A 15120-nucleotide genomic window follows, 5' to 3' on the forward strand; every position below is an offset into this window, starting at 1 on the left:
CCCGCTTCCGTCTGGCGCCGCTGTGGAGGGTGTTTTCGGTGTCGCTTACCTTCGCCGTACCACGACGTAAGTCTTCCGGTGCTGCGCGGGGGTGCCCTGTTGTTGTGGGGAGAGGTGTCGGGGGCTGGAACTCGAGGGTTGGAGGGTGGCTGCGGACGACTCCCGCGGAGACCGGAGCCATCGGGCGCTAAGGCTGGGGGGCTGGCGGGGCTCCTGCCCCTGTGGGAGCGGCGAGCACGCTTGGGCTTGACTGCACGGAAGTGTACCGGCGTTCACTTGTGTGCTTCCTTCAAGAGTCTGCGTTTTTTTGGAAACGGCCCCCCCTGCGACGGGTGTGCCTGAATTGTAAGGTTTATGGAACTTTGTGGGGCGCCTGGGAGGTTCTGCCCAGGTAACCTCTGCCGAGGGGCGTGGTAAATGCCGGCACGCTACTGTGGGACCGCAGCGTTACTACACTGTTTTGGTTTCGGTTTGGGAAAGTAACTCCTCCTGTCTGATGTTTGCAGCTCCAAAGACTAAAACGAACGTGTTATTTTTGTAACTCAATCTTGAATTCTGGTGCGCGGTTGTGTTACTGATTAACAACCTCCATGAGCCGCTTATGTGTGTGATGCTGAGAGTACCAGGGCAGCCTAGAGGTCAATGAGGTGTGTTGATATTTGTTACATTGTCTCTCTAGTAGAAATGTCATGCAGTTCGGTTTCTATTTTTCAGTAGAAGTGGAAGTAAACATCCCCCAAGTAACTTTATTAATACATAATACTTCCCTGCTCCCCTTTCTCCTGCTTCCCCCCCCCTCCCCCGCAAAAAAAAAAAACCACCCAACCAAACAAAAAAAAACAAAAAAAAACAAAACAAAGCAAAACCCAAGAAAACCAAACAATGAAACCCAACCAAAACTGAGAGCATTAGTCTTGACAGGTTTTTCTGGGGCTAGTACAGTAGTGTCCATGTAGGTAGTACTAGGTCTTTAGTAGTCTGGGAATGAGGTAAAACCTGAGCAAATAAACACCTTGGTATTTATCTGCCAGTGTCCCATTGTAATGCTGTCTGCAGTGACAGTGAACAGCTATCTGAGGAGGTTAAAATCTGGCACCACTCCATATTGGTAGGTGAAAGAAGACTTCAGGGCTGTGGTAATGGTGGGGCCTTACTACAATAAAGTTAGGACTTTAAAGTAGCTGTTAACAAAATAATAACTGATAATAAAATAACTTTTTATTTCAGTGTATGAGAATGCCTATTAATGTAACTGCTAATACATTTTTTATATTTATATATATGTATATATACTTATTTTGGTGATCGAGAGACTGTAAAAGTAATAATTTTATTCCAGACTTAGACTACTGTGTGATGATAGGATTTCCATGCCGGGGCATGGACCTGCCAGTGCTTTTTCCAATTGTATTGCTGTAGCATTGGATTGATAAAAAGTTTTTAATATAATAATCAGGGAAATACTGCTGTTGTTCTTATGACTTCTAACATTTACAGTTAAAAGTTTTGTGAAAAAACTTATCTTGTATTTGAATCCCTGTATGGCTCTAATTCATATGCAGAGTATTGAGATCAGTCATGTACAACTGCTTGTCAGTGACACATCTTCTTTGCAGGACTCTTATTTAAGAGTTAAAGCATATTCTTAAATAAGCATAGGTGCTTATTTAAGCATATTCATGTTCTTATGGTGTAGCCCAGTGTTTATTCCCATGTATTGTGAATCTCGTTATGGAATGTTTGAAGCAAGAAACATATACCACTGCAATATGTTACGTTTCCTTGAGATGAAAACTCCTATGTTTTGTATCATGTAATTTTTCTAAAATTAAAATGGAGGGGAGCAAATAATAATTCACCTTTAAACATAAAGTGCGTACTAATTGTAAAACATAACAGCATGTAGTATTTTTATTTAGTGTCATGTCCAGAAAGGAAATAAAACTAGCCTACAATCACAATTCTTTTCAGCAATCTCTGAATATATATCCTAGATTATTTGGATTTTTAAACTAAGTGTTTAGAAGGTAACTAGTATTTCTTGTTGGCTAATTTATTTTTTTTTTCCCCTCCTTTAAGTGTAGGTAAAAAGATACATATGCACTTCAAGTAGAAAGGAGCATGTTCCCAAATCACTCCAGCTTGGGTTGTCCACCCTTCCCTCCAAAACATCAACAACGGAGTAATTTCTTCAGTAAGATTCCTGTGAATGTGCTACCCACTCTTGTCTCTCAGCAGCATCTTATTGAGACTCAGTTTAATTTGCAGAATGCAGTGTAAGTACAGTAAAGTTTTGATAGGTATTGGCTTCAGACTGTCTTTTGAAAGAAATATTTCTGTTTATGAAACATGTTTTTCACTGGCTTTAGCATTTATCTGCATTCAACTTTAAAATATAGGAAGGTGTCGTGTAAAATAGAGCTATGTAATTTCTGTTGATGACTTGCAAGTTTTAATGCTCTCTTCCATTGCGCATAATGCATGAAATGCCATTGCATTGATTAGAGTTAATAATCCACGCTTTAGTTTTAGACATCTTCAGTTGTATTTGTTTACTGGGGGAAACATGGAGGAGGTGAGAAAGGGCTAGACTTGAAGTCACCATAGTCTTCTTTAAGGTCTTAAATTTAACAGTACCTTAAGTTAATTTGTTTGCTAACCCCTTCTTACACTTGTGCTGTGAAGAATTACCTTCAATTTTTTTTAAATGAAATATATATGCTGAAGTATCTCTTTGTTTGAATAGAAAAGACAGATGTACTGCGTCGAAGAGAAAAAAAAACAACAACAAAACCCAGGACTTGCTGAGTTTAACATTTGCTTAAGAAAAAGTACCAACCCATAAAAAGCACCTTAGTTATATGAATAATTGTTACTGACTGTAATATTTTCAGGGCTGTTTTGAGTGATAACCTTGCAACTACTCGAGATGCTACACTGCAGCCAGTGGCTTATGTAAGTGGCAGTCCAGTACATGTGTCTGATGCCCCCATGTCATTCCGAGGAAGAAAGTAAGTTCTTTGTGTGTACAATTAGCTCCAGTTGTAATGTGCCCTTGGTGAAGCTCATCTCTTAAGAATTTCTCGTGCAACTTGCATGTTGTTAGAAATTGCAATATTGAATTTTTTTTTGGTGGGTCATGTCATAGCCCTTCAAAGCAATCACGTACCTGCTTTTGAGAATTTTGATATTAAATGCCTTAGTATGTATTGTTTTTCTTTCCTGGCAGCTGTAGCCTTACAGAATTGTGATTTCTGTGTTTTATTTTAATACTATAGTAGACAGTAGTCTGTATGTGTTAGCAAATTGAGTGTTGTCTTCCTGTTAATTTGTCAGGTTAGGAGTAAGAGTGCACCTTCAATATTTTGTGGAAATTGTGATGTTTTTCTGGACACTAGATACACTAGATGTTTCTCCTGATTGTCTGAATTGTGTTGCCTTTTTTTTTTCCCCCAAATACCAAGTCCTAAATTCAAGTCATATGTAAGTTCCTTTTAAAAAGAAGAATTTTATGGAGTCATATTTTTTCTACTTTTAAAAAAACTGAACTTACTTGAATTTACGTATCTTCCTTTGTTACTTTAGTTACAATAGAGGAATTTCAGATGAATGTACAGTTTTACTTTTAACATTCTAGAAAAATGGAAAGTTTCTTATCAGTTCAGACACAGTAGCTGATACGTGTTTGTAGGGATTTCCTCTTGACCAGTTTGGCTTGTGGAAAGTTATGCTGTGTTAGGAGATTTGCAGTCAATTAGCAAATCCTTAGATCTTGAGTGGACTCTTAAGATATTTTTGGTGAACATGAGTTCATGCAAGTTCTTCTCAGTCAAAATAGGTTGAAACATTGTTATGTCTTGATTTAGTGTTACATTATGAGTTCTTTTAAGATTGTGGGTAGGTATCGTTATCTGAAATTCTCTTAGACTTGAAAACTGAAATGATGACTTGAGGTCTTTTCAGTTAAATTGATGAAAACAGTTGCATGCTATCTTTCCAGGTCCCCAAACTGCTTTGATGCTGGCTTTTGTAACTACAAGAAATGACCATAATTTTATTCACACTTAATTCATTGATATATATGAATATTTGATTTCATGATTTTTTAATTAGAAAAATGGGTGAGTACCCACGTACAGGTTAACTTTGTGATATTTGGTGTATAAACAAAATGTAGAATAGTTAGGGTTGGAAAGGACTGTAAGATCATCTAGTTCCAACCCCCCTGCCATGGGCAGGGAAACCTCACGCTAAACCATGTCACCCATGGCTCTGTCCAGCCTGGCCTTGAACACCGCCAGAGATGGAGCATTCACAACTTCTGTGGGCAACCCATTCCAGTGTCTTACCACCCTAACAGGAAATAATTTCTTCCTTATATCCAATCTAAACTTCCCCTGTTGAAGTTCTAACCCGTTACCCCTTGTCCTGTCACTACAGTCCCTAGTGAAGAGTCCCTCCCCAGCATCCCTACAGGCCCCCTTCAGATACTGAAAGGCTGCTATGAGGTCTTCACGCAGCCTTCTCTTCTCCAGGCTGAACAGCCCCAACTTCCTCAGCCTGTCTTCATATGTGAGGTGCTCCAGTCCCCTGATCATGAATGTCCTCGCTTATTCTTACTGTGGATGTGCCATAGTATTCAACACTGGCCAGCTTTCTGTACAAATTCTTAATGAAGAGTTCAGATGCCAAGGGGTTGTCTGTAAGATCACTTTAAATATATCTTTTCAAGTGTATTTGAATTCTGTGAGATATTACTTAATAAGGAGATACAGACTACTCTCTGGAAATGAGACATGATGTTTATGACTGTGTAGCTTAATACAATCATTAATTTGATTTGTCAAATAACTTTCTTTTTTGCCCAGATTATACAGTTAACTTGTCTGTACAGTCTAAGAAACAGACAAATGCTACATTTTGAATGGCTATTGCGATGTTTCTATTCCTTCCCTCCCCGCTACTGAATTTATTTTATTCATCACTGGGTATTCAGAACTCAAAAAACTTCTCACTGCAGTTGAATTGATTTAAAACAAAAGTACCTTTATGTAGTCTGTGCATATCTTTGACCAAAAAAAAAAAATGTTGTCAGTGAAATGGTATGACCAACTTTTGCAGTTGTGTGTTCTTTCTTCCCATACCACATTTATTTCATCTAATGTCTAGGATGAACATGCCTTTTGTTCTGCAGAATACTTGCTTTTAATAGTCGTGTAATTAAGGCGTGGTGTTTTTAGTTTGTAGCAACTGTCTTTTAATCATAACTTGGAGTTTGCAAACTAGAGGAATTACTATCTCCCCCTTTTGTGTTTTTGCTGGGGGGTATTTTGTTTGGTTTGCATTTCATTTTTGTTTGTTTGCTTTTTAGGAGACTAAGTGAACAAAGTGTCCCATATAATGTCAAGCGGCACCGACTGCATTCACATAATTCTGAAACAGCTGGAATTAACCAAGCAATGCTTTTACCAGAAGAACGTAGATACTCTTTTCCAGGATCATTTCAATCTCCACTCTTTCATGCACATCACGTCCCAGATTTAACTGGATCTGTACCTCTGGTTCGATATACTTTGTTTCCAGAACCTACACAAACCACTCTCCCTGTGGCCAAAGATAAGGTAGTATCTTTGTATGTCTGTGCCTTACATCTGCCTTCTGAGTAGGCAGGGTTCGATATCAATGAGGAATATCAGTAAACGTGGCTGCCACTATGGTACTATGTAGCCTTCCTGTGTGCTTGGGTTTGGAGCACATTTTGGGGGTAGGAGATTTAGTTTCAATACTAATGTCAGGAAACCTGTATGTCTGCTCCAAGAAGTAGAAATTGGAGGAAAGTTCTATTTGTCACCTGACTGAGGGTAGTTAGAATACTGATGAAAAAGGGCCACCCTAGTAATGTCAGAGAAGCTTGTTTTGAGTACATAGGATATTGGGCCTGTAAAGATGTTTTGTGCCTCTCATCAGGAGATAAAAGTCACTGTTTTAGCTATGCTGTAATAGGAAAGAGATTGTCTTATTTAGGTGGACGGTGGAGTTGCTACTCTGATTTTTTTTTTGTTCTTTTTTAGTTAAAAAACCCAAAACATGGCTCATCAGTCTTCATACTTCTGCTGCACCAACATGACAGATTTTTTTAGTATAAAATGCCTGTTGATTACAGCATATAAGTGTCATGAAAGAGAAACAACTAATATCTCCTTCCACCAAAGATCTGACTTCTACCACATCTTCATTAGTTTCTGTGGGATAAAAAAAAAAAAGCTAACTTTAATCAGTTTTAATACTTATTTTTCTTCTTGTTGCTGGTAGGCAAACTGTTGATGTTAAAGTCAGGAGATACTGCTTATTCCTTGAAAGGCTGCAGATGTTAATAATGCAGAAAATATTTTTCTGTGGGTAGACATAACAGATTGAAGAAATTTAAAAACTTTGCAGGATTTTCTTTTGCGGAGTTGTTCAATATGAATTCCAGTGCAGTTTAACTCTAGACAATGTAATAGGTCATGCAAAATACAGTCTTCTGTATTTCATGTAATTGCATCTCTTTCAGGAAAGGATGTTCATTTTTCTGTATCTTTACTTTTTGAATATGTATATCTAGTTAAGTCAGCAGGTTTTGGAGTTATTTCAAGCATGTCAACAACAGACTTGTGATTTGCACAAAAAAGAGGTCTGCAGAACACAACTCCAGAGAGAAATTCAGCGACTTTTTCCACGTATGTTTTGAATTTGTTTACTATCAATTTGAATGTTCTTTAGGCTTGTGGTTCTTCCTTCTTCTTGAACTATGATGCGTCACATCAGTTTTTATTCTGTGATTCCTCTATTACAGACAGCAGACTCTTTTTGGTTGGGTCCTCCCTGAATGGGTTTGGCACTCGTAGCAGTGATGGTGATTTGTGCCTGGTGGTTAAAGAAGAACCAGTAAGTAATATAAAACATAAATAAAGTATCTTTTTAAAATGTCTGTGCTTTTATAAGGCTGGATTCTAAAATGTGAAACAAATGCTCATATCCTTTTCATTATATAACATATCTTTGCATTTATAATACCTATGAACTGTGGGACAAATAATGTTGCAGATATGAGTTTAACCCTATAAACCCTTTAGGCCAACAAAACATTTAAAAAATAAGCATTACCTTGCTCTGTATGTGGAAAACACACAGCAAAACAGGGAAGTAAGTTGCCTAGAATCATGAAGAGAATTTAGAGAATGCTGCCTCATTTTAGATGCAGGAAAAACTTGTAAGTATTTTTTGTTCATTGTTTAGATTCATTTTAGTGAGCAGGTGTAAGTACGAGTTTGATATACAAAAAATCTGAAGTATTTTTGAGTGGAAATGTTTGAGTTGAGTTTATGTTGAGGAAAAGATGTAATAAAAAATCTAAAGAAAGCATAATTTTGAAAGAATGGAAGTAGCATTGCAAAGGAAGGAGAGGACTTTTTTGTGTAAGTGGGGCTATGTTTTCATAAAATTCTTTGATTTGTGAATGTCTCATAGTAGCTTTGCATATCAAATACAAATTGTTCTCTGCGGTGTTTACCACACTAAAGGTATATGTAGACTGTGGAATGTTTTGGTATACATGCTTATGTCTTACTCTGAGAATTAATTTTATTTGAAAAGCAAAGTGTGATTACTTGGAACATTTAAATGAGAGATACTGTAATTTTAATACCATATTCCAGGTAAATCAGAAGACTGAAGCAAGAAACATACTCAGCTTAGTCCAAAACCTCTTCAGTACTAGCCTTTGTAAGTTCCTGGCTACAGTGAGGTGGTAAGATTACTGGCAATTCTGAAAGAGATATTGATGCACAGTTGTAACTAAGTATGTAATTGAATCTTATCTAGCTTCTAATCACAGTATTGTTTGGAGAAAAGCTATAAATGTTTAGTAATGCCACCTATCTTGGTGCTGATGGATAGTAATCAAAAAAACGTAACATTTGCCTTGCAGACTAGTGGACTTCAAGAATGGATGGCATCTAAAATGACTGAATTGTGGACCCTGGTGGGATGGGAGGGCATGAGCAGAGAAGTAGATTTCTGTTAGGGACACCTCTGTCAGTGAAGTCCTTCTGCTTCTTTAGATTGCAATGCTTTCCTGGGAAAAATGCTCTTAAGAATTTTTAAAATGTCACTCAGAGCAGACTGTGTAGAATTGAGGAGGGTGGGGGATAGGGAACCTTGATACCAGTGAAATAATTAACATAGCTGCCTAGTGAAGAAAATACTAAATGTTGACAGTACCAGTGCATATAGGCAAAACAGGTCAATTTATAATTCTTGTAAGTTCTTGTTTTGGGCAGTTCCTGACTTAAATGTGAGTACCATTAACTTCAGATCAGCTTTTGTACCATCCTTGTGGAATTAGAAAAGACCCTGTCATTTATTGATATAAGTGACTGCCCTCCCCTTACTTCCAGACTTGCGGTATGTTCTTTAATGCCACTCCTTATATTGCTGTTCTGAACTGTCCTGCAATGGTAAAAGGAAAGGACAAACAATAAGTTTAAATGCAGACTTCAGAATTTCTTTAGTGGCAAATGTGTGTACCTGGATCTCAGCAGCTTACTTGGAGAGACTTGACAGATCCATTATAGAATGGGTAGCTGATACTTAATGGCTTATTACTATTGTATATTGATGTTTACATTAGGAAGTCCAGAACTTAGTTTGATTTAGCCCAGGATACAAGTCATTCTGGTGCTTTCTGAGAAGTACAGTGATAAAATTGTTGTGTTTTCAGTAATCAGAAAGAGAGCATCTACATAAGCTTACTTGTTTTCCAAGAGGCTGTATTCTGCGACAGCGCTTTAGACAAAATCAAGTTTGTTTGCTGGGGAATATGAGTATTGGAAAGACATGTTTATGTGTGTGATCCCTGAAGGATTTTCGTTTGTGCCATTGCTCATTTCTAATGCTTTTTTTTGATGTTTTTTTTTGATAATTATCTGCTTCTTGCAAGTGGCTTTGGTCAGCTTCATTTAATCAAAATGTTCTTTGGAAAGTAAGGCAGGGCAAAACACTGCTGATACTACTGCTCTTGTCAGACTGTCCTAGTTGTGGGTATGTAGATCCAGAACCTCTTGGATCATCTCTTTATGATCTTAACATGGGCATGAATTCTTACATCTAGCCATCTGTCAGTGTGTTTGTGTATAGGTGCTCTGTGGACAGAGCTTATAGATGTTATCTGAAAATGTTCACCTTATTCAAAAATGAAAGGCTTTGCCATATGGGTCTTTCCATTTGGATTTAGTTCATTTACAAACTGTATCTCGACTGTGCTGAGGTTCATGCCTTTTGCCCAAATTAATATGTGACCTACAGGCTCTGCTTTTCTTTGTCTTTTCCATTACTTTCTTGGCTGCATTTCTTATTCAGGATCATGGGGACTACTAAATATACCCTGAGATATCGTTAAGAATAGGGAAATTTGCGGGTGATAACGACTGACAGAACAGTTTCAGGGAGCTTAGTGCAAAGGTGTATTTGGTGGAACTGTATGACTCTGTCACACCTTAGTATGTTCGGGTTTGGATGGTCTAGCATTAAGTCTATGTGTCAATAATGTGTAGATAATCACCTGAGAGGCAGTCCTGTGATTATATGTCTATTGCGTGTCCTATCACCGTTAAAGCAAAAGGCAGACAAAGCTTATATTTGGAAAGTGTTACAATTCAATAAGGTATGTATTTCTTGGTACGTACTTTATAAGTCAGATAAACAGTTTTTAAAAGGAAGTTTTAAGCATAATCAATGCATAGTGAAGAAAGCTGCATTAATTATCAGTAAAATATATATTTCAACTGTAAGCAAACTAAGCACAATTAAATTATGTGGCTGATCATGTGCCCATTGCTGTAAGGTAGTGCTGGGTGTTAAGTCTCTGGCTCCCTTCTTTTTGAACCTGAATTGCAACTCTTCAGGACTTCTGTTACAAGTACTGCTCAGTGAAAGCACTGTAGAGCTGCATTCCTTATGTTCAAATTTCTTGAATATGATTCCCACAGAAAAATCTTCCACTTATGTTTTTCTCTAAATATTAGACATTTTTCCACACACATTTTCCTAGATTGTATTTTTGCTGCAGTTGCTAAAGCTTACTTAGTTTAGCACAACCCTTCTGAGAATATTTTTTCTAAATTTAATAAGCTACTATTTGCTAGAAATCAGTCAGTATGACTCCACTTTAGGATTTTTTTTTAAGATCGGCATCTTACTTGAAACTTAATTGCATATTTTTCTCCCTTTCAGCAACCTACATTGAGAGACCTCAGCTGATTCGGGCAAAAGTGCCAATAGTGAGGTTCAGGGATAAAGTCAGGCAAGTATTCTGTTCAAAACAATTTTTTAGATTCTGATGTGGTGAAGTACTCTGTATGTGTGCTGTCCACGTGAGCAGTACCACTGAAGTCATGGTTTGTTTATCTATCTGTGTTGTCCTATAGTTGTTATATTGCAAATTTGTACACTTAGTGTGCAGTCAGCTGATTTCTTTGGTCGCGTGAAACACCTCTCATGGTTAAGATGCTGTTAAGTTTGTGATGTGAGTTAGTAGCAGTATATCACACTTCTGTGGGTTATTTGTACACAGTGGACTCCAGCTGACAAATAGTTTATGACAAAACAATGGTGGGAAGAGAACTGTTGTGAAAGGTAATTGTGCTGCTTTGTAAACATAACTATTGAGCGACTTTAGGACTAATTCACAGTGTTTACACACAACAGTAAACTGTAGTTTCTTGTGATTTTCTTCTTGATTAAAAAAATTGTTTATTATTTAGAATAGTATATTCTAAAATAGTATATTCTGCTGTCTTCTAGGGAGGTATTCTGCATTCAACAAAGTAGCATTGCATGTTCTATTCAGTATGTCATTTTTTTTTAGGAGGTGGAAGGAATTGAGAGAAGTGGATGTGTTGTATATTACTGTGTTCATTGTATCTTCATTACAAAAACATGAAAATGAGTAATCAAGAGGGATGTACTAGGACAGAGAACAATTTTCTTTCTTACTGTATGTGATAAAGTATCTGACAGAGGAAAAAAGTTGTGCAAAGCACTGAAGTTGGTTGGACGTCTGAGTAATGTTTAAATCTCCCTATATTTATGGGCTTTGATTTTATAAGGCTTACATGTATCACCTTCATGTAATAACATAGTTTGGCTATTCATTGTAAGTCGGACTTTGAAGAACTCTCTTGTATCTGTCTCATCCTGTCTGTATGCTTCTGAAATTTTGCAGCCCCGTCTGTCTTTAAAAAACAAATAAGACCACTGTTCTGATCTCTCTTTATAAAAGCATATCACAATATGCTTTAAGACGATACACCTTTATCAGGACACAAGCCCTGGGGTGATAAAACTGAAAGTATCATGTTCACAATTCAAACTAATAAATATCATCCGTTTAAGCTTTTCTTGCATCTGAGATTATGTAACACTTGTCAGAATTTTTCTTTATACTTTCAGTTACATCTGTTTCCATATTTACTTCTGTATACTTTCTTACCTTTTAAAAGTTTGAATAATTTTTATCTTCTTTCTCATTTAATAATGCAAATGTTGTTTCTCCCACACTTTCTGAAACTGCTGAACTTGTCAAGCCAAAGTTTGGGTTATACAGCTATATATGCTATATAAAGTGCACATGAAGTAGTAAATTCCTGATACAAATACTGAATAAGTAGCAATTTTGTAGCAATTTTAAATTGCAGAATAAACTTTAAAAAGAAGCCTTAAGTATGGAAGTGGTTACTGCAGCTACCAGCTAGTCAGTTTCATGTCCATCCCTGGAAAGGTGATGGAACAGGCTGCTCTGGAGGTCATCATCAAGCATGCAGAAGAAAAAAAGAAAAAAGTCATCAGGAGTAGTCAGCAGGGGTTCACCAAGGGGAAATCTTGCTTGGCCAATCTAAGACTTCTATGATGACATGGAAAGGTAGTTGACGAGGGGAGAGCAGTGGATATTATCTGCCTTGACTTCAGCAAGGCTTTTGACACTGTCTCCCATAACATCCTCATAGGTAAGCTTAGGAAATGCAGTTAGATGAATGAACAGTGGGGTGGATTGAGAGCTGGCTGAATGGCAGAGTTCAGAGGGTTGTGATCAGCAGAACAGAATCCGGTTGAAGGCCTGTAGTCAATGGTGTTCCTCAGGGATCAATACTGGGAAACTGGGCTCCTCAGCACAAGACAGACAAGGAACCACTGGAGAGTCCAGTGAAGGGCCACAGGGATGATCAGGCCTCTGGAGCATCTCTCTTATGAGGAGAGACTGCAGGAGCTGGGCCTGTTTAGCTGAGAGGAGACTGAGAGGGGATCTCATTAATGCATATAGATACTCAAAGGTGGGTGTCAGGAGGATGGTGCCAACCTCTTCAGTGGTGCCCACGGACAGGAGGAGGAGCAATGGCCATAAACCAAACCACAAGAAGTTTCACATCAACACAAGGAAGAACTTCTTTACATTGAGAGTGACAGAGCACTGGAACAGGCTGCCCAGGGAGGTTGTGGAGTCTCCCTCTCTGGAGACATTCAAAACCCACCTGGACGTGTTCCTGTGTAACCTGCTTTAGGTGGCCCTGCCTTGGCATGGAGGTTGGGCTGCATGATCTCAGAGGTACTTCCCAACCCCATCAATCTGTTTCTGCATTTGTAGTCCATACTATCACCACTTGCAAAAAAAAAACAAAAACAAAAAAACCCAAACCAAACAAAAAAGAAAAACACAACAACAAAAAAACAACAACAAAAAAAAACCACAAAAAAAACCAACCCACCAACAAAAATCCAGCTGGTAACAGTCATGATATTCATATACCTTACAGACAGGATTTAAAGAATTCTTTATTTCCTACTAAATCAATGTATAATCTGCTTAAACTAGAAATTGCCCATTATATTTTTTCAGAAGGAAAAAAACCACAGTACTATTCACCATCTGGTTTCCTCCATTTTTTTTCTGGAAGAGGGGAGCAGTGGGAAATGACATGACTTTGGGTTGAGTTGTAGTGTTTTGAGGTTTTTTTGGGTGGAAGGGACTGTTGGTTTGGAGTGGGTTGTCTTTTTTGGGGGGTGGGGTGTATGGGTTGGTTTGGTTTGGTTGGTTTCCCCCCTACACCTCTTTCCAGTTATCTTTATATTACTTAACCTGCTGGCTCACCTGTGTTTTGTCTTTTTATGCAATTTTCAATCTCTTAATTTCTTACCAGCCTTTGTCTTTCATGGACTTATATACATGCATGCTTATTCCATTCTTCACATAGGTTTTGAAAATGGGTTGGATATTCTGTACCCTAAGCTTGTTTTAGCCAAAACCAGAAACTAAACATGACAAGCTCCCTGTAAAAGCCAGATTTGATGCTTGTCTGCTGGGAGAATATGGTAGAATTCAATGGGTGGTGTCTCTGCATCTGGATCTAATGTGTTGCCAATGGCCCATATATTCCAGTAAATTGCCATTTCCCACTTGATTTAGTGAATGAGAAAGCATTCAGTTTGTGTTTGTTTTCCTTTCTCATCTTAAAGGGTTTTTTCTAGCGCTGTAGCATAAGGAAGATCCATTGTACCTAAAGACTATATCTTGAATGCAGATTCTGCTGCCAGACAAGCCTTTGATTAATTAACAAGATTTCTGTACTACAGAGGATGCAAAAACTGCTTCTACCACATTCGATGTGCAGTTAACATTTTTTTTTCTCTCCTGTAGTGCTTTTAGTAGAACTTGAGTCCCAACAGTACAAAATCTTCACCTGCCATAATTGTAATATCTATTAAATGTGCATATTAAATTACAAAATAACTGCAATGGAACTTGCTTAATCAGTATCTAGTAAATAGTAATCTTGTTAATTTGGGTTAATTGGAATTACACATGCAGCCTAACATTTTTCTTTATTATATTTGCACATACAACTAATATTATTACTGGTGTTTATGGTTGTTTTTACAAATGTCAAACAGTAGCTCTAGGTTGTTTATTTCCTATTCTATTATGTACTGTGCTCTTAAATCTAAAAGTCATGCTTGATATTAATTCATGTTTAAAATTATGTAGTATTTTTGATGCAAAGAACAATTTACTAGATTTAATGGTATAAAAAAACTTTCATGGGCATCACATTAATATTTTATCCAGTTTAATAAACTCAGTACAATAATTCAAAACAATTTAAAGGAGTATTCAAGCAAGAAGATACTATGTGAATGAGGCTTGGATGAATAAAATGGAAATAGCTGTACATTGCAAATAGCTACTTTTTTGTCAATAATAGGCTACTCTTATTGGGAGATACGGTGTTGCTGTAGCTTACTGACTATGAATTTAATATCTGTTTTTTTAGTATTGTGAGTCATTAAGCTCTAGATGTGGTATGAAATTCAAACTTATTGTGATATAAATAAAGCAGGGAGTGCTTGTTTTCCTCTTTCTTACTTGCTGCTAACAGCATGAAACAGTTAATGAAAATTGTTTTATCACAAAACATGCAGTGTTTACTAATAGACATTTCTAGTTTTAAAGTACTTACTGGTTATCTCTGAAAATCATTGCAAAAAAAGAGACTCTTACTGTTTGACCTCTTCCAGTTCTCTATCACAGTTCATCAGCATGTTTTTCTAAACTAACACCTCAGAATCCTTCCTGGCTTCGAAAGTTGTCCGTAGTAAATCATGTAGTGCAAGTCTAGTTTGGAGGAAGATTTGTTAAAAATCAAAATTTTTCCATATTTAGTTATCCTAAGGTCTAAATTTGGATCTGTGTGTATTCTTTTTGTAAACCAACAAGTATATTTTTTTTTCTAACAATGGAATTCACTCACTTGGAGTACTGTGTACAGTTCTGGTGTCCTCAACATAAAAAGGACATGGAACTGTTGAAACAAGTCCAGAGAAGGGCCACGAGGATGATCAGGGGACTGGAGAACCTCCCGTATGAAGACAGGCTGAGAAAGCTGGGGCTGTTCAGCCTGGAGAAGAGAAGGCTGTGTGGAGACTTCATCGCAGCCTTCCAGTGTCTGAAGGGGGCCTATAGGGATGCTGGGGAGGCTCTTCACTAGGGGCTGTAGTGACAGGACAAGGGGTAATGGATTAAAACTTAAA

General features: G+C 37.5%; 1 protein-coding gene across 2 annotated transcripts in view; it reads left to right on the forward strand.

Moving 5' to 3' along the window:
* Positions 1-462: 462 nt before the first annotated feature.
* Positions 463-15120, forward strand: part of TENT2 (terminal nucleotidyltransferase 2) — a 36570-nt gene continuing 21912 nt past the window's right edge. The window contains exons 1-8 of one of the 2 annotated variants that reach the window (XM_061475842.1): positions 463-647; positions 2085-2276; positions 2895-3011; positions 5372-5621; positions 6605-6719; positions 6836-6927; positions 7698-7764; positions 10273-10342. In XM_061475842.1, the coding sequence (XP_061331826.1) occupies positions 2122-2276; positions 2895-3011; positions 5372-5621; positions 6605-6719; positions 6836-6927; positions 7698-7764; positions 10273-10342 (866 nt within the window). In that variant the 5' untranslated portion in view covers positions 463-647; positions 2085-2121. Of the gene's footprint in view, positions 648-1892; positions 2277-2894; positions 3012-5371; positions 5622-6604; positions 6720-6835; positions 6928-7697; positions 7765-10272; positions 10343-15120 lie in introns of those variants that run through there. The other variant, XM_061475841.1, reaches the window with a different exon arrangement.

This window comes from Pezoporus flaviventris, unplaced genomic scaffold (assembly GCF_033815535.1).
Source record: "Pezoporus flaviventris isolate CSIRO_AGI_PZ_B2104156 unplaced genomic scaffold, CSIRO_AGI_Pfla_v1 ptg000090l, whole genome shotgun sequence".
Taxonomy (NCBI): Eukaryota; Metazoa; Chordata; class Aves; order Psittaciformes; family Psittacidae; genus Pezoporus; species Pezoporus flaviventris.